General features: G+C 41.7%; 1 protein-coding gene across 12 annotated transcripts in view; it reads left to right on the top strand.

Annotated features, from left to right (window-relative positions):
* Positions 1-23,647, top strand: part of JMJD1C (jumonji domain containing 1C) — a 159,653-nt gene that overhangs the window by 131,417 nt on the left and 4,589 nt on the right. For all 12 annotated transcript variants that reach the window (XM_077183395.1, XM_077183397.1, XM_077183399.1 and 9 more), the window contains 16 exons: positions 488-660; positions 980-3,183; positions 5,745-5,946; positions 7,644-7,858; positions 8,804-8,956; positions 11,687-11,776; positions 13,063-13,190; positions 13,368-13,581; positions 14,877-15,091; positions 15,358-15,636; positions 16,024-16,192; positions 16,594-16,684; positions 16,799-16,929; positions 18,034-18,156; positions 19,184-19,323; positions 21,559-21,735. In XM_077183395.1, the coding sequence (XP_077039510.1) occupies positions 488-660; positions 980-3,183; positions 5,745-5,946; positions 7,644-7,858; positions 8,804-8,956; positions 11,687-11,776; positions 13,063-13,190; positions 13,368-13,581; positions 14,877-15,091; positions 15,358-15,636; positions 16,024-16,192; positions 16,594-16,684; positions 16,799-16,929; positions 18,034-18,156; positions 19,184-19,323; positions 21,559-21,735 (4,704 nt within the window). The remainder of the gene's footprint in view (positions 1-487; positions 661-979; positions 3,184-5,744; positions 5,947-7,643; positions 7,859-8,803; positions 8,957-11,686; positions 11,777-13,062; positions 13,191-13,367; positions 13,582-14,876; positions 15,092-15,357; positions 15,637-16,023; positions 16,193-16,593; positions 16,685-16,798; positions 16,930-18,033; positions 18,157-19,183; positions 19,324-21,558; positions 21,736-23,647) is intronic.

Here is a 23,647-nt window from a genome sequence, read left to right as displayed (position 1 = left end):
ATACTTACATCCCTTTTACTGAGATTTGTCATAAGGCTGGAGATAAAATTGCTTTTAGAAATATCAAGCCATATTTGTATTTTTTAAGAAATACTTCATGCAATTCTTTGAAGAGGTAATGGTCTTTTTACTAGTGAATATAAGTGTTGTCAGGTTGTCATTGGTTTATTAATTTTGATGAGCTTGAAATGCTGTTCTGGAATTAACTGCTCATCCTGAGTACTTGGAAATTAAATGGTTCTAAGAATGCTTCTGAAATGTGTTAACTGCTTTGTATGCTGAAAGTCTAGAGGAGGAAGTGCAGTCATATTTTATTTAGTTGGTCAAAAAAGTGACTTAAAATGTTAAATTTTATTTAATGTCTATGATTTGGTACTGAAATATATTACTTTACTTTGATCATTGGTAGGACTTGGTAGAGTTACCCTTGTGGTCCCATGATTGTTTTGAAATCTGATTTTCTTTTTGTTTTGGTTGGTGTCAACAGAATACTCCCAGCCCCTGGTTACACCAGCCCACCCCAGTGACCTCAGCTGACAGCCTTGGTTTGCGGAGTCACATTCCTGTGCGACCGTCCAGTGCAGATCCCCTCCGGCCTCTCAAGCTGACCACGCATTCCAGCCCGCCTCTGTCCAAAAGCATCGTAGAGCATCGCAAAGAGTAAGCGTTCCACTGGTCTCTGTGGGTGAGGGTGCATTTCTGCAAGTGATGTTGCCTTTTAGCTTCATTTTAGTTTATTCATAAATCTGGGTGCCTGTGGGGAACACAGGCTTGTCACTGTGTTGCCTTGTTGTGACTTGGTGTGGTACTTGAGCTTGTGAGTCATTTGAAGACTTCTGAAAATTGTACTTAATATAGAGGAAAGTTTATTTTGTGTTAATAGATAACTTGGTTCAGGGCATGGGAAGAAAGGTCTTCCGTCTAGCACATGGTACTACGTTCAGGCTAACCTGTGTTTGCTTAACCTTTCTTCAACCAGAGAGCTGGAGAGGAAAGCTTTTGCTGAACCTTTGCGTTCTGTCACCACTGCGCCAGTGAAGAGTGAGCTGGAGCAGAGCAGAACACAGACAGCAAAGGAGAGCCATATGCACAGACATTATGCAGATCCAATGTTGAACCAGCTGCCAAGGCCACCACAGGAGACTGGGGAGCGACTGAGCAAATACAAAGAGGAACACAGGCGGATTCTCCAAGAAAGTATTGAAGTTGCTCCTTTTACAGCTAAAATAAAGGCACTGGAGGGAGAGAGAGAGAATTACTCCAGGGTAACATCCTTATCTTCAAGTCCCAAAAGCCATTCAGCAAAATACGACAAAGACGCTGAACGCTCTGTGTCAGAACTGTACAAAATGAAACATTCAGTTCCACAGAATTTGCCACAGAGTAACTATTTCACTACCTTGTCTAACAGTGTAGTAAATGAGCCACCAAGATCGTACCCATCAAAGGAAGCTTCAGGTGTATATGTTGATAAGCAAACTAATTGTCCTTCAACAGCAGCTAGTGCCCAGGCTCTCCCCTCCTACATTTCTTCACTTTCAAAACCGCCACCTTTAATTAAGCACCAACCGGAAAGCGAAGGCTCTGCAAGCAAGATACCCGAGCAGCTTTCACAGTCGGCGCAGTCTCACGCTGTAAATTCTTTCAGAAGTGACAGCAGGAGCCCTACTCAGTTGTCAGTCTCATCTTCAAATACACTCCGGAGTATGCCTGCCTTGCATAGGGCCCCTGTGTTTCACCCTCCCGTGCACCAGAACCTGGAGAAGAAGGAGAGCAGCTACAGCAGCCTTTCACCTCCAACTCTAACTCCTGTTCAACCCGTTAATGCTGGTGGTGGCAAAATACAGGAATTGCAGAAACCGCCAACTTTAGTACCTGAGCCCAAGGAAGGCCAAACTGTTTACAAGGGCACTTCTGAGCAGAATTTATCAGAAATGTGGAAGTCTAATAATGCCCCAAATAATGAAAAAGTGGATTGGCACACCGAAAGAATGAGTGGAAAGTCGCAGTCCGCTACAGCATCTGTTATTGTGCGTCCTCCTTCTAGCACAAAATATGAGAATGTACCAGTAATGCAGTCTGCTTCCAAAGATCGAGTTAGTGAGAGATCCTCAGCTGTGACAAATCCAGCAGATTGCCTGAAAACAGCGGAAGCCAGGGAGACTGGAAGAGTCATACTGCCAAATATGAACTCAGACAGCGCTCGCACACAGTATGAAAAGAAATTTGCAGCTGTCTCGCAGGGCAGCATTCCTCGTGCTGTCACTCCTACCACAACTATCATCTGCAGCACCAAAACGGATGTCACTGCGTCGGCAGCAGTGACCACCAGCGTGTCGAGCCGGGGCAGCTCTGCAGTGACGGACTCGGTGTCGAGCGCGGTGTCCTGCGCGCCCCTGGAGAGCGCGGCCCCGAGGGCGGCCGGCCAGGGCCAGGGCCAGGCGCAGCCCCAGGAGTGCAAGGTCAGCACTGCAGCTCCGGTTACATCCGCTGCTGGCAGCGCTGCTCAGCCCAGCTCGGCGTTCTCCACCTCTACCGACTTTGTTCATTTGAAAAAGCACAAGGCAGCGTTGGCCGCAGCTCAGTTTAAAAGTAGCAATGCCGCTGAGGCTGAGTCCAACTCTGTGAAAAATCAGACATTTTCAACCTCTCTCTCCCCAGACAGTGCTATCGTCTGTAATACAATAAACAAAGCGAACTCTGTAGGCAGTGGGCAAACTTCCCAGACGAGTCAGCCAAACTACCACACTAAACTGAAAAAGGCTTGGCTAACAAGGCATTCAGAGGAAGATAAAAACACTAATAAAAAAGATAATTCAGGGAACAGTGTTTCAGAAATTATTAAGCCGTGTACTGTCAATTTAATAGCTTCTACATCAAATGATTTGCAAAATAACATAGATAGCAAAATTTTGGCAGATAAGTTTGTGAAGGAAGATAAGCACCCAAGGAGAAAAGGAAAACGAACGTACGAGTCTGGCTCTGAAAGTGGTGACTCTGATGAAAGCGAGAGCAAGTCAGAGCAAAGGACTAAACGGCAGCCCAAGCCAACTTACAAAAAGAAACAAAATGATTTGCAGAAAAAAAAGGGTGATACCGAGGAAGAAGTGAAACCAAATGGTGTTCTTAGCAGGAGCGCCAAAGAAAAAAGCAAGCTGAAGTTACAGAGCGGCAGTAACAGCAGTGAGTATATTAATCTGATTTGGAAGACACAAAAGTGTGTGAAGTCCAACACTGTTAATCCTGGAGGGTTTGTCATGTACCATAGCTGGGAAAAGAGCTAAAAAACATGCCTGTGTAAATGAGTAGGTCCTGATTTATCTGTCTTGAGGCCATTTGAAATATCCTGGTGTAAGAAATAGACCATTTTGTATATCTGTGTTAACAAACTGGTTCTTGGCCTAAAAATAAGCAGTAAACCGTCTCGTTTATGCTGTCCATCAGAATTGAGCAGGCTCGTGCATATAGCTATGCCACTTGTATTGAGCTCTCTCTATATATACACGTTGGGGTTTTTTTTTTTATTTTAAGATCTAATGCGTTTATTTTTAGAGCACTGCTGGAGGGAAAGATTCTCTGTTGTTGAACTCTAACTCATCCTTTGATCAGAAAGCCAGAGGCAGTTCCTTGAGAGCCTGGTGCCACTCAGTTATGATTTGGTTAATTTAATGAAAGGTTTAAGGGAGAATAATTTCACACTCCTAACTAGCATGTGTAGTACATGGTGTTAACATCCCTCTTGTTTAAGGAATAAAAAAATTTAGGGAAATACAAATTTCCATTTAAATGTAATACTGTATCATATAGCAGATTGTAACTAGATTAATCTGCAAAGAGAAACTGGTCTGCCAACATAAGGGATTTTATTTAAAAACTTGCCTTATTTTTATCCCAATTTATTCTTCTCCAAGGATTCTTCTTTGTCTTTGGTCTGGTTAAGTATTAGAGAGTCTACCATTAAATTACTTCTTGTGAGACTTTTTAAGTACAGGTAGCAAGAAAACGAGCAATACTGCCTGTAATTACATTCTGTGGCTTTTCACTGTCTGGTTTATAATGTTACTCTTCTGGTATCTGAGAGCACTTGATCCCTGAATTGTACTGGGTGCTCAAAGTGTTGTAGTCCATGTGAAGTATTCTAGATATTTGGTCCAGTGGTAATAGTACTTTTTCTTTCTGCTCCCAAGTAAAGGGAAAATCAAGGCAAACATGCCTGTGAAATCTTTTCCACCTTCTCTTCTTCAAGTAAACTGTAGATACATGTATTTAACATGTTAAGTGCTTATGATCTTTCTGCTGTTGCAAAAGATTTTTTTGTGGTAAATTTCTGCAAGAGAGCTGTCAGAGATTTTTCTTTCAAAAAGAACTTTCCACAAAGATTTTACACAAAATCATAGTCAACCTTGAGGAGCTTTCAGGAAAGATAATGTTGCCTTGGAACAGCTGCCTGGGTTCTCTGTAGGTGGCTGGAGGTAACTGGCTGTGCTAGAGGCTCAGTGGCAGCTTTGCAGCATGGGTGGTGTGTGGATCTGCCGCCAGGGTTGAAGAGTGCTGTGTCCTGATGCTGTTTTGGAAAGCCCTCGGGAGCTCTCAGAGCTCCGGGCTGTGAGGCTCCCTCCTGCAAAGCCCTGCACGTGCTGGGGGTCTTCAGGTGCCTACCCTCAGAGCTTGAAGTCTTAGCAGCTACCAGGTGACACCCAGGATCTCTGCTTCCAAGGCAGAAATCATTGTTTTGGACTAGTAAAACCTGTACTTGTGCCCCTTTTACTCCTCGGGTTTTAATCCGGTTACTGTCATGCCTTGGGTGAGTGTGGAATGTGGTTTCTAGGCCAAGAACTGAGGCACAGGCAGTCTGTCACTTGTAAAGTTTGCACAAGTCATCTCTGGCAAAACACCAGTCTGCACCCAGGTACCAAGTCCAAAGTTAACACCCTTACCCTTTTATCATCCTACATCAGATCCCTGTTTATAGGACATGAACTTTCAAGAGTAGTGGTAGATGAAATGACAGATAATTCTCCCTGTCTGCAGATAAGAGTGGTGCCACTTTCAAGACTCCTTAAAATGAAAGCTTGGTTAAATGACAACAGGGTTGAGTTTCAAAACCTGTATGTGAAAATTGCACTTATTACTCAATAGACTTGCTCCTCATGTTACTCAGTGTCAGATCTGCTGACTTCAGTATCGAAAATAGAATTATACAGCTTGGTCTTGCAAAGCCAACAAACCAGACAGAGTGTAAATGGATTCTGTGAATATAACTGCTATTCTGTAACTTAAAAAAAAAAAAAAAAAGTTTGGAAGGAGTTGGAATTTGGTTTTAGGTTATTTTTTTTAAGCTCTGCTGTTATTCATTTAACTGTGGCTCTTTTTGCCCACACCTTCAGAAACAGAGTACAAACCGAACTTTCTTGCAGTATTGTATGTCTTTGCTTTTTTATCAGAATGAGATTCTGAAGAGGTTTTAGTAGAATATCTGGGGAATAATACACCTAATATAAGGAAAAATGTAGTGTCTTGGGAGCTTAGCAGTTACTTAAGTGTGCTCCTGCCTGTGCAAGTTTTATTGGTACCTTTGCTTTTTTCACTTGGCTGCTGACAGGCAGGCAGGTGGAAATAAAAATGAAATACATTATGCAGGTAACAAATGTACCAGAAAAAAAAGTTGAATTCTGACTATCTTGTCTCTGATGTGTGAGGAAGCAGTGCCAGTACCTCACCTGAAACTGTCCTTCCTTTTGCAGCTGGGATACCTCGCTCCGTGTTAAAGGACTGGCGCAAAGTAAAGAAGCTGAAGCAAACGGGAGAATCCTTTTTGCAGGATGATTCTTGTTCTGAAATAGGACCAAATTTACAAAAGTGCAGAGAATGTAGGTTAATAAGAAGTAAGAAAGGAGAAGAACCCACTCACTCACCAGTATTTTGTAGATTTTACTACTTTAGGAGGTAAGTATGCCTCATTTCCTGGTAACATGGTGCTTCAGCTTTTAAAAATAATATTGACAAAGGACTGGCATACTTGAAAGCATGTCTGATTTTTCTGGCTCAGTCTACCCGATAAAAGACAGCATCTATTTTAACAGTATTTACATTTGCATTTCTTTTGTGGATTGACTTCATTGCTGTTTAAAAGCTTCATAGCAAAGACATCAGAACATCTGCCTGCTGTACCTTAGGCAAGCAGAAAATACAGCACATCACCATTACACAGGTGTCTGACATTTGAAGTGGGATTTTCAAAAGGCAAGCTTCACTTTTTCTGGACAAGTTGTACAACCACAGAGTTGCACTTACTTGTAATTGTTCTTATGCCAGTATATGGTGGGAATGTTGCTCAGGGTTTTATGGGAGTTTTCTGAGGACAGAGAGGAGTTGTGATCTCTTCTTTTTGGAATTAATGGCCCATCAAGGAAAACTCACAAGGAAGGAAATTTCCTGGGGTTCAGGAAGCTCCAAGAAAGGATAAAACAGCTTCAGTTTGTGTATGGATTGTGCTGTCAATATTAATCCAACTTGTATTTGACAAGAAATTGTTCCCTAAATGGGGTTTAATTTTTTATAATGAATCTTCAGTTACAAGATTTGATAGATCTATAGCAATCATTTCAAGGTTGGACTCTGAATACCTTTTCTGTTAGGATACTTGCTTCCACATTTGGCAAAATTGGAATTTTGGTTGATTTTCTTCCCCCAGTCTAAAGGAGAGAACATGAGGGTTTGCCAACATTTTTAAAAAACAGTATGGGATGTTTTTATTGTATTGTGGTAAATTTTACAGCAGTTAAATTATTTTCATTGTGTTTAGGTAGTTGAGCTTGAATTGCAAAAGAAGTTTACACTTCCTTTGGAAATTGTTGTTTTGGAAGCTGAAAGTTGATAATTTCATCTTGTTCATTTGAATACATCTCTAAATGCTGTTATTGATACTTGTAAATTCAGAACTGTCTTGATGCCATAAACTCCTTAACTGTTATAATCACATCTGTATAATGACTTATCCTGTTTTGGATAAGATGGAATGATTAATTGTTACCACTTAAAAATAGGCTAAGTGCAGCCAGGGTTAGTAGAATGGCCCTGGGTAGGGCAACAGGAAAGCCTTTGAGAGGTCAGAGTTTAGTGGATACAAAAACGTTAGCTTCTCTTGCTGATTTGTTCTGCCTAGAAAAATTTCAATGTAGTGTTTGAACCCATGTTTTCTCAGTATGAGAGTAGTGGGATACAAGAATCTATAAAATAAAAGTCAAAGTGAGTCAATAGAAATCAATGTCTGCTGTCACAGACATTCTGAAAATTGAAAGTGAGAAGGGAAAGTGGGTGGAACCCAACTTCGATGAAAATAAAATAGAAAAAGAAAATTTTTCTGTCTGCAATTTTCAAGGAGTAATAAATGCTAGAGGGAGAGAATGATGAGTGAATGGAATGGGAAAAAAGTTCCTAAAAGGTTAGTTTTAGTTTTTGTGCTTCCTTACGTATCCTTTTAAAGCTATTTTCATCAGTAGGATTTATTTTAAAATTTAAACATTGTGTAGGATGATAAGGTGGAAAGAAAACATCTGTGTTGTAAGATATAAGCAGCAAGGAAATTGGAAGTCACAGAGTATACTGATACATGCAGTTCAACTATCTGTTTTCATTTTTAGGTTGTCTTTTAGTAAGAATGGAGTGGTTAGGATAGATGGTTTCTCCTCTCCTGATCAATATGACGATGAAGCGCTGAGTTTATGGACACATGAAAACTACGAAGATGATGAACTGGACCTAGAAACTTCTAAATACATTCTAGATATCATAGGGGATAAATTTTGTCAGTTGGTAACCTCTGAGAAAACAGCCATGTCCTGGGTGAAAAAAGACGGTAAGGAGCCCTCAAAGCTCTCAAGTGTTCTGCAGTTTTTCTTGGATGACCTTTGCTTCCTTTTGTGCGGCTCTCTCCCCTGGCTGTTGGATTTTCCTAGGCTGTTTGCTAGGAGGACATGCTGGGAGGGTTCCTTCCTCAGTGGGCCAGCCCAGTCAATCCCCTCCCTGTGCTGGTGGCTGTGCCAGGCCAGGGCCAGGCTCCTGGTGGGTTTGGAGTAGCCTCCATTGCCAGCTTGGCCTCCAGCCAGAGCAGGCAGCTCCCAGCCAAGGCCTGTGGTGAGCCAGGTACTGAGTGCTGCCAGCAAATGGTGTTTGTGATGTGTCTCCTTTCCAGAACAGAGGAGAGGAGTGGAGCAGTGTAGGTCCTGCAGAGCGTGTGCTGCCACTGTCACCTCCCCACCAAAGCTACCCTCCATCCTTCTGGCCCACAGCAGATGGGCACAGCCTGGTGGCTCTGCTAATTCCAGGCTGTATGAGGAGGAAGTGGAGCAGAAAACACACACTAGCCAGGTCTCCTGAGCAGGCACCTCCCTCTCCTTCTGCCAGCTTCAACTGGGCAGCTCACTGGTTTGGCTGCCCTTTAGATCAAATATGTCCTGGGGGCAGTCAGGTGAAAAACCCTCATGAGTGCATGGGTTAAAAGTGTATGCTGAAAAAGTTCTTCATGCTTGCAGGAGTGTATTTTCTGTATTACTTTAGTCTGTGCTTTCTGAATGCCTTGTTTCTTTATAATGTGTTGATAATAGGTAGCATTGAAGGGGATGCTGTGTAATGGAACTAAGAGGGCAGCTCTCGATGGCCTGTTCATGAAGGATCACTTTCCTCCCCCAAAACCCACTTGTGTCTGGGGGGAAACTTATGAATGCTTCATCTATAAAGACTATTCATTCTGTGCTTTGCATTTAAATTTCAGTCCTTTTATTCTGCTTATTTTGTATTTCAGCCAAAATTGCATGGAAGAGAGCAGTGAGAGGAGTCCGTGAGATGTGTGATGCATGTGAAGCCACATTATTTAACATTCACTGGGTCTGCCAAAAATGTGGATTTGTGGTCTGCCTAGATTGTTACAAAGCAAAGGAAAGGAAAAGTTCTAGAGGTCAGTTTTTTATGAACTGGAGTATTGTATAGGTTGTTTATTCTCATTTGCTGCAGAGCTGCTGATTCACTAGAACTGTCTTTCTGTAAAGTGTTAAATTACTTCTTGTGTGTATTGGTTTCTCTTGGATTTTTTTTGCCTCCTTTTTTTGTCAGTAGATATAGAATCAGTCATTCTGAAAGCAGCTGTTCTGGGGGCTATTTTAGCTCTTTGTCCACATTTCAGTCTTGTTGTGTGGATTGCTTTGCCTTGCCCCTCAAGGTTAAATCTTGTTCTTTGGTTGAGACTGGTGCTCAGTCACACCTCCCTGTTTATGGTAACTCACTGCTGTTAAGACTTGCCTTGATTTAAATGCTTTCTGGAGTCCTCCCTCCAGAAGTGGCTTGTCATACTGATGTAATATCCTATTGTATAGTTTTATCATAAAAAAGAGAGAGAGAGAAAAATACTTGGGATGGTATTTAAAATGAGTGTTGATGGAAGTTTCACAATCCATAAGCCTACACATACATGTGGTTTATCCTGTGCTCTAATGGAAATGTCTGCTTTAGTCTGGAGAGAGAGAAGTGTAATCAGCAAACCTCTGATTTCTGGGTGACCCAGCTGGGTTGCAATTGAAAGGAGGAATGACTTGGAGGATTGATTTGGGCTTGGAGCCCTCAGCTGTGACACTGGAGTGCAGGCTGCTGGTGGAATGCACTGCCTTCCCTGGGAGGCAGGCATTGTGCCTGGCACAGTTCTGTGGTCAGACACTGTGCCAGGAACTGATTCAAGGATAATGCTGTTTTGAAAAGCAGTTCCATGTTTGTCATAGCCTGTAATGTCACAGATGTGAAATGTTAGTAAAATAAAGCTTAACTGTTAGGTGGCAAAGCTTTGCCAAATGGAGAGTCTCACCCACTTTGTCCCTGGCTTGCAGTGACAGGCCTCCTACACTGAAGTTTTTAGGGAGCTAATGTCAGTATTTTCCTGCACTGAGAGCATTTGTTACTGCTTTAGTGCTGGAGGCTGCTTCAGCAGCTCTTCAGGGGCTGCAGTCTGTGTGTGCATCCATCTGACGTGGCTTGGGACTCACGCCAAACATTATTTACCCTGGTGGGAACACACAGTCAGAGGCTTTTTATAGTATGTGTTAACCAGCCAGGAAAGTTTTAGCAAAATGTCTTAGAAGTTGGAACAAGCAGTATAAAGAAGGAGGCTTCTCTTCAGTTTTCTTACAGGGAGGTTATTCTCCTTTCTGTTGATTGCATTTTATGTGTGAGAGCAGAAGTACAGCAGCTTCCCTTGCTGCAGATTAATTTCTAATGATGCTGTAGGATTCATGTGAACTGTTGTACTCTCTTAAAAAACATTCAGAACCACCCACCCATCTCTATATAATAGGACTTTATATTACACCATATTTCCTGGAACCAGGAGTTGTTTTTACAGTTGCTGAATGTAACAGAGAATCCCCTGGTTTTCCCCTGCTTCAGCAGGAATGTTAGAGGTTTAAATATTCCAGATTCAGATCCTTATCAATGACTTCTCTTATCACTTTACTACATGAGTGGATGAATATGCAACCATTGTTACCTTCAGACAGTTTATGGCACCATCAAGTGGGATGTCATTTTATGACATTTCTGTGAGAAAATAGATTAAGTAGATGCATACTGCTCTGTTGTCTTGATTTATTTATGTTTGTGACCAGTTGGATATTCAGATGTTTTAGGTGCTACAAAAACTACTGACTAGCTTATAAATTTAATACTTATCTGAAGGAACATTTGAAACACTGTACCTACTACAGTGTAAAAAAATGCTTTAAATGTGTTAAATGCTTCCTGTGTTGTGTTCCTTTGTTGAAATTGCTGGAGTGAGCAAACTGGTAAAAGGCTTGGAAAAATTCCTTAAAATTAGCAGTTCAGTGAATAGGACTGGGGATGGAGAAAGAAATTGAGTTCTTTCTGCCCCAAAATCACATAGCAGGTTATGGACCAGTTGCTTGGCCAGACATTTTTTACTCTCATTCTTCTCGTGTATTTTTTTAAACATTGCAAATTTCAGGAGAGTCTTCCTTAAAGCTTTTAGAAAGCATCTTCTACCAGTTAGGCCCTTTCTGCTCACACCAGTGATTTTCAGCCAGTACATAGAGACTTTGGGTTTCATGGTTGCTTTAATGTGCCATAAATGTGTGATGCAGCCTCCCTCTCCTTTGTGCCACCAGTACCTCTGGTGTAGCTGCATCATAAGCTGAATCAGAGAGATGACTTGATTAGAAGTTCATCTTTTTGGCTTCTCTGGGGAACTCTGGTTGAAAACAGACACTTCCAGTTGGAGTGTGGATTGTGTCAAATTAGATGAACCATAAAATCACAGCCTAATTATGTCTCTTTTCCATGGTAGGATTCATCCAGAGAGGCTCATGGCCTTAGTAGCAACTGTAAAGGATTTCAGCCTATGTTAAATTGGCAACTCAATAAATGTGATAAAAGGAATACACTTTGAAATTTGGAGGTAATTGGCAAGGGCCTGTGTTACAGATGAAGCTATTTCAGTATTGTTTAACTCTTTTCATTAATGTGGAAAGTAGCTGTTGTATGCAAGTCCTTGTCACACTGGATGCCTGGACAGCAGGCCTGTATGTGCAGAGCAATGTTTCTGACCAAAAGTAGTCTGAAAGGCCTTAGTTCTGTCTGTGTGTGTGCAATGGAAGGGAAGTCAAACACTGGCAATCCTATTTTGCAGATAAGGAGTTGTATGCCTGGATGAAGTGTGTGAAGGGACAGCCTCATGATCACAAGCACCTGATGCCAACACAGATTATTCCAGGCTCTGGTAAGACCATATGCAAACAAGCAGAAACTGCTTTTTCCCCAGGTCTTTCTGTGAAAGCAGGGCCAGAGTTGTTTCTTGAAACTTCTCATTTTCCGTTTAAAAACCTGGGAATTGGGTTAAATTGTTGCAAGAAGGCAAATGCCTCTGGGCAGTTACCAGCACTGGGCACAGATGATGAGAGTAAGAGGAGGGTGCTGACAGATGTGTAAAGGGGTTTTGGGGACAGGCAGTGAAGAAATGGAGGGCCTTTTTTGTGATGGATTTGTACCTTTTCACAGCAGAATGAAACAATCAGAATGTATTTAATAAATCTGACCTTAGCTGTTAAAAGAAAATGTTTAAATAATACCACTGAGGCAAAGGATTTTTGGGGATTTGTTTTTCACTGTTGTCTGTCCCATACCCAAAAAAGAAAAGAAAGGTTTTGGTTGAGATGATTGAGCAGAATGCAGTGAGTGAGCTCATTATAATTGAAAAACTAAGCAGGAATCATAAACCCAGCTAGATTCAGATTTCTGCTTACAACCAAGTAAGTTGTCTGAAGTAGTGCCTTTAGGTGTGGTGTAGTGGTTGTTAGCACAAAATTTCTGTCAGCATTGATATGGACCAGAAAATAGAAAACTGCAATGTGGCCTTAAACGTATTAGGTAAATTCCCAGGTTATTTTAAGCTGAAAATACAGAACCAAGCCATTATTCCATGAGTTGTTGCATGTTAGTTCAGGTAGAAATGAAGGTTGGGTAGATTCCATAACAAATTCAAATTGTGACATTTCCCAGAACAGGTTCTAGACTGAAACTGGTTTGAATTTTAAACTGTGAAAGTGAACCACTCATCTGGAAACAGCACAATGAAGACTGCCTACTTAACCTCAGTTTTGTTCTTCTGTGAATGCCCATTATCAAACAGCCTTCATTTACATGCTCACATACTGATTTTTTTGTCAAGACATGGCTCACTTCAGTCTGTAACTGATGGTTTTATTGAATGAAGCAATGATATACCCATTGAACAATGAGAAGTAAATAATTACTGGCTTGCTTGGTGTGTGCCATGCAATGGGAGTGCAGACTAAAGCTCAGATTATTCAGAAGAGTAGTGTGCAATTATTTAATTGAGTGTCTCTCTGCACAAGCTTAAAGATAAACTGGGCAGTCATTTTGGAGTAGTTTTGAGTGGTAAATTCGGGATTTTTAATAGTTAAAACATCACTCACAGTGTGTATGTTGTAAAGAGGGTCACAATGATTGACAGCTAGTAATGGTTTTCTCCTTAATTGTCTTTAGTTTTGACAGATCTTTTAGATGCTATGCACAATATTAGAGAAAAATTTGAAATTAAATCCCATTGTCAGTGCACCACCAAGCAGAACACACAAGCTGGGAAGCTCCCTGCAATGAATGGTGTGTCTCAGGTGAGTCTAAAATACGTGTATACATTGCATCTTGAGGGTTCTGATCCTGGTGGATTTTTGTATTTGAATAGTACCAGTTGCATTTCAGTTTGCATATTTGGGGGTTAAATACTGGCCATGTCTTTGAAATACTTTAAAGTGAAGCTGTGTAGTTAAAAATAAATTTGTTCTTTACAGGTTTTGCAGAATGTCCTTAACCACAGTAATAAAATTTCTCTGTGTATGCCTGAGTCTCAACAGCAGAATACTCCTCAAAAGTCTGAGACAAATGGTAACACAAGTCCAAGGAGTGATGTGAGCACAGACAGCAAGTTAACACCACCTGAATCCCAGTCCCCACTGCATTGGCTGGCTGATCTTGCAGAGCAGAAAGCCAGAGAAGAAAAAAAAGGTAAATATTTGAAATTGTCATATCATGTCTGTGACTTCGGGGGCACTGCTGGTACCTTTCAGATGACACCAAGTTGGGAGCGTGTGTTGATCTGTTGGAAGGTAGGAGGGCTTTGCAGGGAGGCTTGGAATGGTTGGATGGATGGGCAGAGTCCAGTAGGATGAATTTTGGTAAGTCCAAGTGCTGAGTCCTGCATTGTAGCCACAATAACCCTGCAGGGCTGTAGGCTGGGGACAGGGTGGCTGGACAGTGCCCAGGCAGAAGGGACCTGGGGGTGCTGGTGACAGCTGGCTGGACATGAGCCAGCAGAGTGTCCTGGTGGCCAAGAAGGCCAAGGGCTCCTGGCCTGGCTCAGGAATGGTGTGGCCAGCAGGAGCAGGGAGCTCATTCTGCCCCTGTACCTGGCCCTGCTGAGGGCACACCTGGAGTGCTGTGCCCAGCTCTGGCCCCTCAGGCTGGGAAGGACCTTGGGACGCTGGAGCCCATCCAGAGGAGGCAACGGGGCTGGAGAGGGGCTGGGAACACAAACCCTGTGAGGAAGCACTGAGGGAGCTGGGGGTGCTCAGCCTGGGGAAAAGGAGCCTTATATCACTCTCCACAGCTCCCTGAAAGGTGGCTGTGCTCAGGTGGGGCTGGGCTCTTTCTCCAGGCAGCACTGACACAACCAGAGGGCACAGTGTTAAGCTGTGCCAGGGGGAATGCAGGTTGGATATTAGGAAAAAGTTTTTTGCACAAAGAGTGATAAAGTACTGGAATTGCCTGCCCAGGGAGGTGGTGGAGTCACCATCCCTGGATGTGTTTAACAAAGCCTGGATGTGGCACTGGGTGCCAGGGTTTAGTTGAGGTTGTGTTAGGGCATGGGTTGGACTTGATCTTACAGGTTTCTTCCAAGCTAGTGATCCTGTGTGATTCTGTAATTGAATTAATAAAGAAATAATGCCATTTGCTGTTCACAAAAAGAAAAGACACTGTTCTTTCTCTTCCCTGGTGGCATCAGAAGATTGCTGGTGGAATGGCTGCATGCTGGGGAAGTATTTTCAGCTACAGCATTTCTCACTCAGGACAGGCACTCACTCAGCTGCAGGTCTGAGATGCTGAGGGAGGCCTTTGCTTGGTCACCCTGTCTGACTGTGTTTTGAAGGATGCAGGTCATCCTCTGCTGTGTTTCCAGGTCAATAAAGCACTAGTGCTGCACAGTCTGTTACCACCACTAGGAAGTGCAGGGTACTGGTGCTGTTCCTGTGTGTGCACCATGATACAACAGCGTAAACTTGCAATGATTATTTTTGTTTTAGAGAACAAAGAATGTCCTTCTGGAAAACATTCGAAGGAAGGGAAGGATCAGGATAATTTGGAGTCCCCAAACTGTAAAAGTTCTCCTCCTTCATCCCAGAACAACGAGCAGGGCTCAACCTTACGAGATCTGTTAACTACAACAGCAGGCAAACTGCGTCTGGGCTCTACAGATGCTGGCATTGCTTTTGCTCCAGTGTACTCTACAGGAACAGCAGTAAGTCTTTACAAGATGCACAGTTTTTCTCTTAGGATTTGAAAATCTATCAGTCTGTTCTAGCACATTACAGTTAGAGCAGTCTGATAGGTGTATTGCTTTAAATACTCATTCATAATTAAAACTTCATATGCACACACATTAACATTTTATTTGTTTTTATGTGTGATGCTAATTGATACAACATCAGAAATGTTACTCTCTTTCAAAAGGAATTGCATTAAGTTGCTTTTACACTGTTTAAGCATGCATTTGTTTTCTAACAGAGTGGCAAGAGTGGAAGGACTATGCCAAACATTCTTGATGATATAATTGCTTCAGTAGTAGAAAACAAGATTCCACCAAATAGAGCACCAAAGATAAATGTAAAATCTGAAATAAAAGAAGAGCCAAAGGATGATAAAAAAAGCATTCAGGATGACTGCAGTAAACGGTACAGTGATATCCAGTATTCGTGGATCTGTGACAAGCATGTTCTGTGGCTCAGAGATCATAAAAACACCAACAACTGGAAACTCTTCAAAGAGTGCTGGAAACAAGGAAGGGTAGGTATTGAGCAGGTTGGTCAGTAAGGTGACATCAGCAGGAGCTCTGGGGAGTTGTGTATTAAAGGACAGATATGCCTAACTCCATGTTTAAAACTGGGGGTAAAAACAGGTTGTCAGTAGAGCCCACAGATGAACCTTGTGTAGTTAAACCTGAGGTACCCAGTTACAATAAATGAGACATTTCTGTTGTGGAGTTACAGACTCCAGAAAGGGGTGACACCTTTGGATATGGGTGCTGTTGGAGAAGTGTTAACAGCTCAGTAAGGCCAAGGTCTTCCATGTGTGTTCCAGACACATTTGTATTCCAGTTCAGTTAAAGAATTTGTCTACCTTTGAAAGGATAAGTCCTGATTTTTAAAAATGATTTTATTTTACTCTTTACAGCCTGTTTTGGTATCTGGTATGCATAAGAAAATGAACTTCAGCCTATGGAAAGCTGAGTCAATCAGTCTGGATTTTGGAAACCAGCAAGCAGATATCTTGAATTGCAAGGACAGTATCATTTCAAACACCAATGTCAAGGAGTTCTGGGATGGTTTTGAAGATGTTTCAAGTATGTTCCTTAAAAATGTATTACGGTATTGATTCTGAACATGATCAGTGTTAGAAACTGCAGTTAAAAATTATCATTATGGATCTTGAGGCCTTGAAGAAACTTTAAAAAGAAAGCTGTAGGTAATCTGTTTCCAGAGAATGTGGTGGAAACTTGCACTTTGAATCTCTGTAGAATTAAGGATGCACTATTACACTAGCTAGGTCTGACTAAGAAACTGGACAAATGCCCTTCTTACTTAACTAGCTGAGTTTGGTTTGTATCATTCTTGAGTCTTGAAATCAACTATCTCCTGTTTATGCATGAAATTTTGATTCTTGGCAGGTTTAGAGTTCATGTTTAGTTGAATAAAGTGAAATGCCTACAGTACATGAATTTTTAGTTATTTCTGTTATTTACAGAACGGCAGAAAGTAAAAAATGGAGAAACAGCTCTGCTAAAACTGAAAGACTGGCCTTCTGGTGAAGATTTCAAAACCATGATGCCAGCAAGGTATTTTGAGTTTAATATTAGATGTTCTTCAGTCAGTCTTAAGATTACTCTTGCTTTCTCTCTCTATGTAACGGAACAAATTCAATTATATTCTTTTTTTCTTTTCTCCTCCAGATATGAGGACTTACTAAAAAGTTTACCCTTGCCTGAGTATTGTAGTCCAGAAGGAAAACTAAACTTGGCTTCTCATCTGCCAGGATTTTTTGTCCGGCCAGATTTGGGACCCAGACTGTGCAGTGCATATGGTGAGTGTGCCCTGTAAATGCAGCTGTTACCTCTTCCCTTAAATGTGTAGAATACCACACATTGCCATGCTTGACAGAAAGATGAGCTTTCTTGATCACTGAATGTAGGGAAATACTGACTGACTTGGGATTTTAACAGTACTTGTACCTGGGCCATGAGAGTCTATTTGCTTCTCCATTTCCATCCATCTTTTCTTATGCTATTGGAGTATTCTGGAGCATATAAATGGTTACCTGCTTGTGCACAGTGATAGAACCTGTCTTTAGTAATGCTATGTGACAAAATACTTCATGAAATATCATGATATTCATAATTCTGGTCATAAATTAATCTCATATTTCTCATAATTTATTTTGTGTGCTGTACACTCAAAAACCTGTTTAGAAAAGGTTGATTCCCTCAGATACTTTGTCTGCTCCTTCTTTTGCCAAGAATTTTGTTCAATTCTCTTTTACAAATAGGACAAGAAATGAGTAGTAATTTGTGACACAGTGACTTTGGTTTTAAAAGTTCTCCAAATATCCTGTGAAAGAGGCATATTAACAATAGTGACAATGGCATGGGTCTGAGAACTGAGTCATTAATGCCACTCTGAGGTAACACTGCTCTAAGGCCGTGTTCCAGAATGTCCTTTTGATTTAAGAATGTTCATTTCCACTTCTTAAAGCTACAATTAATTTTCCTCTTTGGGCATAATTTTGATTAAGAACTCTCTTACAGCCAGACATAAAAGTGACAGATTTGATAACCTTGTGTATTCATTGTACCTGTATTGCCTTTGATAACCTTGTGTATTCATTGCCCTGAACAACCTGCAGGGTTGAAGAGGAATGGAACATAGTGGTCAGGAAATGTCTCTGACTGTCCTGAAACATTTTGTTCTGACACAGATGCTGTGTAGGGACAGGTACCTGGGCTAGGAGAGAATCTCAAGGACTTGTTAAAAAGTAATGTTTTCTTGTTTAGCAGGTGAGCCAAAACCATGTTTTTGATTTGTCTATCTCAGTGATGCCAAGTATACTTCAGAAATTTCTTCACTGTTGTTACATGTTCTGATTTGAATATGCAATACAAACAAATCTTAATTTTATCTTGTAACATAGGTGTGGCTGCTACTAAAGACCATGACATAGGAACCACAAATCTCCATATTGAAGTTTCTGATGTCGTGAACATCCTTGTTTATGTTGGCATAGCCAAAGGAAATGGAGTACTTTCCAAATCAGGTAATGTAATCTCACTCACTGCAAGAGGTGTAGATGGACTGAATGTTCTGCCCCCTAAAATTGACACTGTTCTTTGGAAGGCAGATCCATAAGAACTGGCTTACAGCTGGGTGATTCTTTGTTCCAAAGGTTTGCACACACATTAGTTCTGTATAAAATACACTGCAGTTCATGAATTATGAAATGGTATTTCAAACTCTTTCCACTTTTTCTGCCATTACATATAATTGATGCACCATTGCTGTGCTGGGGCTGGCATAGCTAATGGAAGTGCAGGGTGGAGGATTTTCTCTGGAAGCTGTGCTGGTTCTAACAGTTATGTCAGGATGATGTATTTGCCAAACCTTCTGTTTATGCTGCTTCTTCTGGATGCATTGTGCTTACTCTATTGAATTTGGGCTGTAATGCAATTTTTCAACACTGGAGAGCTTAAATTGGTGTATGTTAGTTGTCTCTATGAGGTTTATTGCTTATGTGAAACAGTCTTTAAATCACTGAAATAGTTCTGTTTCTTTGCCCTTTTTCTTTTGTCCTCTTACTCTGTAATCAGCAAATGTAGATTTTGGGTGTGACTAATAGAGCTGCAGTAAGGTTTGTCTTTCATTTGCTTTGTTTTCACTTGTGTATGCATGGAGTTAATAGCAGCAAACTTGAGCATCCTGGGAGAGCTCTGGCTGCAACAACAGCATGCTATACACTGCTTGTGCTGACTGCAGGAAAACACCTCTGTCATCTTTTCATTTTTTGGTACCAGCCCTGCTTGTTTATTTCAGCTAGGAGATTGTGTTCTGTGGAATTCAGGAAATGTGAAAAAGTTCAAAAATTAAAGGTATTTTTAAGGTATCCATGGCATTCATGTTCTAGTAATGAGTTACAGACACTGAACAGAAAGATCACCTGGTGGCTTCTGTGGTATTCAGCAAACTTCCATCTGCTCAATCTCACACAAGAATTTTGAAAAGAAGATATTTAGTTTTTGTGTTTTTTCTCCTTCTCACATTTAAAGAATATTTTTGTTGAACCTTAGGAGTTTTGAAGAAGTTGGAAGAGGAAGATTTGGATGACCTTTTAAGGAAGAGGTTGAAAGATTCAAGTGAATTACCTGGTGCTTTGTGGCACATTTATGCTGGCAAAGATGCTGACAAGATAAGAGAGTTTCTGCAAAAGGTTAGATTTATAACACATCATTTATAAATATAACCTAAGTAATTGGTTAATCAAAAGGGGCTGGCAAAAACCACAAACCCCACTTCAATGTTAGAGAAGGGAGGAAGGCAAAATTATTTCCTTTATAGCACATAAAATAAACTAAATAAAATAAAACTACTTGACCTGCTGCACCACCAACAAATAAAGTATGTAACACATAAATTCACTTTGTAAGAGTGACAGGTGGTCTGTAACTGAGGGCTTAGGAGGGCATGGAGATCTGCTCTTGCCCTGCTCCAATACAAAAGATAATTTGTGGGATGGTGTTTTTCTGTCACTGATCCATTATTGTGTTATTGCTGCTGAATTTTTGGTGAATTTTCCCATGCCAAATTCCCTGACCACACCACCCATGGCCACCAAGCTTTGCCAGGACTGTGTCACATCAATCAGTCAGCACAGGAACGTGGCTGGGCTCTTGGTGAAGGTGGAAGCAGTGGGAGAACACCCCCAGGGGCAGCAAACTTAACCTGGCTGTGCTGCAGATCATCCTTCAGTGGCATGTGGTGATCAGAACTTAGAGCCACATCAGAACCTTTCAGGTTGTTCCTAGGATGAATATCTATCAGTGCATTAAATGGAGGGATTCCATCTTGGAAACAGTTTTCTGTGCCCTGTCCTTAGCACATTTGTGTGCTCTGGAAAGTGGCCTTGATAGAAGACACAGACATACCAAAGTATCACTGAAGTGATTGCTCGAGGAGGTGTCTTCACTGTCTTCTTCTGTGAGGAGAGATCAGATGAGTTTTATCTGGCTGCAGCAAAGGGGTCCCTAAACAAACTCGAGGCCAAGGGCTCTGCTGTGAGCAGGGGAGGCCCAAGCAATTCAGCAGTGGAGATTCCCTTTGACAGTAAAGCAGTGTTACTGTACCATGCAGCTGTCCTCCAGTGACTCAAACAGTTGCTCTTTGGCAGGCTGAGCTGTGGGGAAAAATGAGCACTGGTAAGTAAAACAAAGCTAATTCCAGGAGATGATGAATTATTCAGCAAGACTTTTTGTTCATTCAAAAAGTAGGTGCTCATAAATTAGATGGTGCCTTTTCAGTTCAAAAAAGAGAGTTGTGAATAAAGTCATGAATGCAAAGGAATAGGTGGACATAGAGAGGAAATGCTGAATACTCCCTCAGAGCACTTGTGAAACTGTAGAGAATAGCTGTGAAGCTATTTGAGCAGCAGGTTTAAAACAGCAGCATTTAGGATGCTGTGTAAAGAAGTTTGTCATTTGCTACCACAGTTAGCCCTGGTATCCCAAGTGAGCTGTGTACCACCATGTATTTTAGGAGTGGTGGTATTTGGGAAGTATTGAATTGGAGATTACTGATGAGTAATCATTGGGACCACTTTGCTGCTGCTAAGATATAAAATCTCAGTATCTCGTTAGAAGGGTGATAATACTCAAGGAGGGTTTCAAGTTCTGCATCACATAATTACATTCATTTAATAAAATAAAAAAAAATCTATGTTTCATGACTCATGACAGGTGGATTAGGTTTTTGTTCTTTATATGTCATCACTTTTTTCTTTTTTAGTGACTAGGATTGATTTAGAGTAATATTTGTTCCCCTGTGGTTCACTTGATGAGAAATGGTTGTGCCATTCCATTTAGTGATTTCAGGAAGTATTTTTATGTGTTCATCATTTTTTCTGAATACCTTCATAGGGTGGTAGGAAAGCAGCTTCTCACACCAGTGTGGCTGAGGTTGGAAGGGGCCCCTTGAGGTCCCTTCTGTCCAGCCCTGTGCTCAGGCAGAGTCATCTGGAGCAGGTTTGCCAGGACTCCAACCTTTGGCTTTATTGGCTGCTTTGTTCCTGAGCTAAGGTGGTGATGTTGTGTGTCTGTGTCAAAACTGAAGGAGGTTGTAAGCCTGAGGAATTGGCAGCACAGGAACTCCAGAGCTCAGATTTTATTTTCTGGATGAAAGAAGTCACACAGAGAGCATGTTGCTTATTAATAGATTATTGTGCTGAGTTCTTTAAAGCTCTGCACTTTGGAGTGGGAGGGAGTGTTACAGATGTCCTCAGTTCACTGAGACTTCCCAGATCCTTTGGGGTTGTTTTGAATCCCTAGCCAGAGTTCTTGGTTGGTATTGGGAACTGAGTGACATTGCTTGGCAAGGTGAGCTTACATAAAAATGATCAGCAAAAGGTTTGGTTCTTTTGGAAGTTATTTGGGATGTTTTCTGTACTTAACAGATAGCAAAGGAGCAAGGCCTGGAGGTTTTACCAGAGCACGATCCAATCCGGGATCAGAGTTGGTATGTGAACAAAAAACTTCGCCAAAGACTTTTTGAAGAATATGGAGTAAAAACCTGCACAGTTATTCAGTTCCTTGGTGATGCTATTATTCTACCAGCAGGAGCACTTCATCAGGTAATGTACATTAAGTTCGAGACATAAAAGATGAATAACTTTTTTCCAAAGACATGGATACATCTGTGCTCAGTTACATTTTATTTTTTATTAGTATCTGTTAGCATGTAGAAATGTAAAATAAGATACATCTGTTGGTGTAGCTGACTAGCATACAGCAAATGGAATGCTTTAAGGATTAGTTCTTTTTTTACTTTATAGATGAACAGACCATTATTAACCATTGTTTTCCACTTTTCATTTCTGTAGCAAATTTCTGAACAAACTGAGTCTAGTTATGGCAGAGTCAGGTTAGTAATTTTCTTCTTCTAAGCCAGCAGTTTACCTAATTGAGGAGGGGCAGGGAGAGCAACTTGAGCAGGTATGGATGGAAAGCACCTGGATGTCAGGTGTCCTTGTTATTGTCCTTAGCTGTAGGTGAATTGTAGTGGGCGTTCTGGTGTTTCTGTAACAGATATTTGGTTGTTTTTCCACGCCACATTTAAGTTCCTTTTAGCACAGAGGGTACATCAATCACCAGAAGTCATCATTGTCTCTTCAGCAGTTTTTCTTGCTCTGAAAAAGAGTGATCTCACCTTTGCAGCAGCTGGGCTGATCTAATCTGTAGTTGGGTAGGAAAGGTGCAGCCACTGGGGCAGTTCTGGAGAAGCAGGATGAATTTGTGTTAGTCAGCCTCAGTTGCCCCTGGCATAAAGGGTTATTAGTTACTTGCCTTCAGGCCTTTTTCCCTCACAGCCTGTAAACTGCTGCTCCTTGGTGGAAAGAGGAAGAAAGCTCAGTTGTTTAGGTGAGACTTTTAGGCCATTCTAGACTTACTTCTTTGGTGCTTCAGCAGGAAGTGGAGCTTGCTGGCTTGCTGTCTTGCCAGCTGTCAGGCACCACTAATGAGGTCCTTGACTGTCAAGGAATGAGGAGCATCCCCACCCTGCAGTTGGTTGTAAACCATTGTGATGTTGAAGATCTATCATTGATCTCCCTGTGGGTTCAAGTGAGGCCAAGCCTTTCTGAAGAAGGTGCTGTTTGGTTTCCAATCTGCAGATCAGCTTCCAGCTGTGGCAGAGAGGAAGCAGTGGCTCACCATGTCCCTGTGGCCAGGGCAGTGGAGTTTAGTGGGGTTTCCCCTGTGAAAAACTGACAGGGGTGTGGTGATGACAGGGGTCATGTCCCTGCTCTGTCTCTGGCTGTGTCTGTTGTGGGGCATTGAAAGCACCTGGGACCTTACCTGCACTAGGCTCCTCCTCATCCCCTGAGTTTCTGGGTGGGTTTGACATGGTGGTACGTAGCTCTGGATGGTCTGTGGGGATTTGTTTTCTGGCACAGGAAAGACCCAGAGAGCCCCCAACAGACCTTGCTGACCCAAATGTAGGGAGGTGTAGGTTGCCTTCCCCCATACAATGACTCTCAGGGCTTGAAGTTGTTTCACAAATGTGGAGGAACATCTGACATTGCTGCTGTTCTTGGCTCCTGTTAGGCTAAAGAAGTTGGCACTCCCAGAGTCATGTATTGCATCCTCCAGCAGCCTTACTCTGATCCCATGAAACAAGAGAGATCTATCCCAGATAGGAGAGTGGAAGGGAACCCAGGGGAAATAACAAATGTCCTGGGAAATCTGTTCTATATAGCATGTGCCATTATATAAAGCCATACAGAATATAAAACATGAAGTAGTGGGACTGTTCCAGTCTTCCCTCTACTTTATATGTTTAAGGACCAAAAATAAGACCACTCTTATCTTTATCTCCTTGGCTTTAAACTGGAGATTGTGTTTGAAGTGGTAATGTTGTAGCTTCTGGCACCAAGGAGTTAATAACATGGTGTTTTTAAACCTTAGTGGGTGAAGCTGAGAACCTTTTCATCTTCAGTAAGAAGTTCCTGTGAATCTGCCACGTAGGAGGAAATAAAAGCATCGTGT

This window comes from Agelaius phoeniceus, chromosome 9 (assembly GCF_051311805.1).
Source record: "Agelaius phoeniceus isolate bAgePho1 chromosome 9, bAgePho1.hap1, whole genome shotgun sequence".
NCBI classification, from domain to species: Eukaryota; Metazoa; Chordata; class Aves; order Passeriformes; family Icteridae; genus Agelaius; species Agelaius phoeniceus.
The sequence above is the reverse complement of the archived record's forward strand: the minus strand, read 5'-3'. Positions and strand labels throughout refer to the sequence as shown.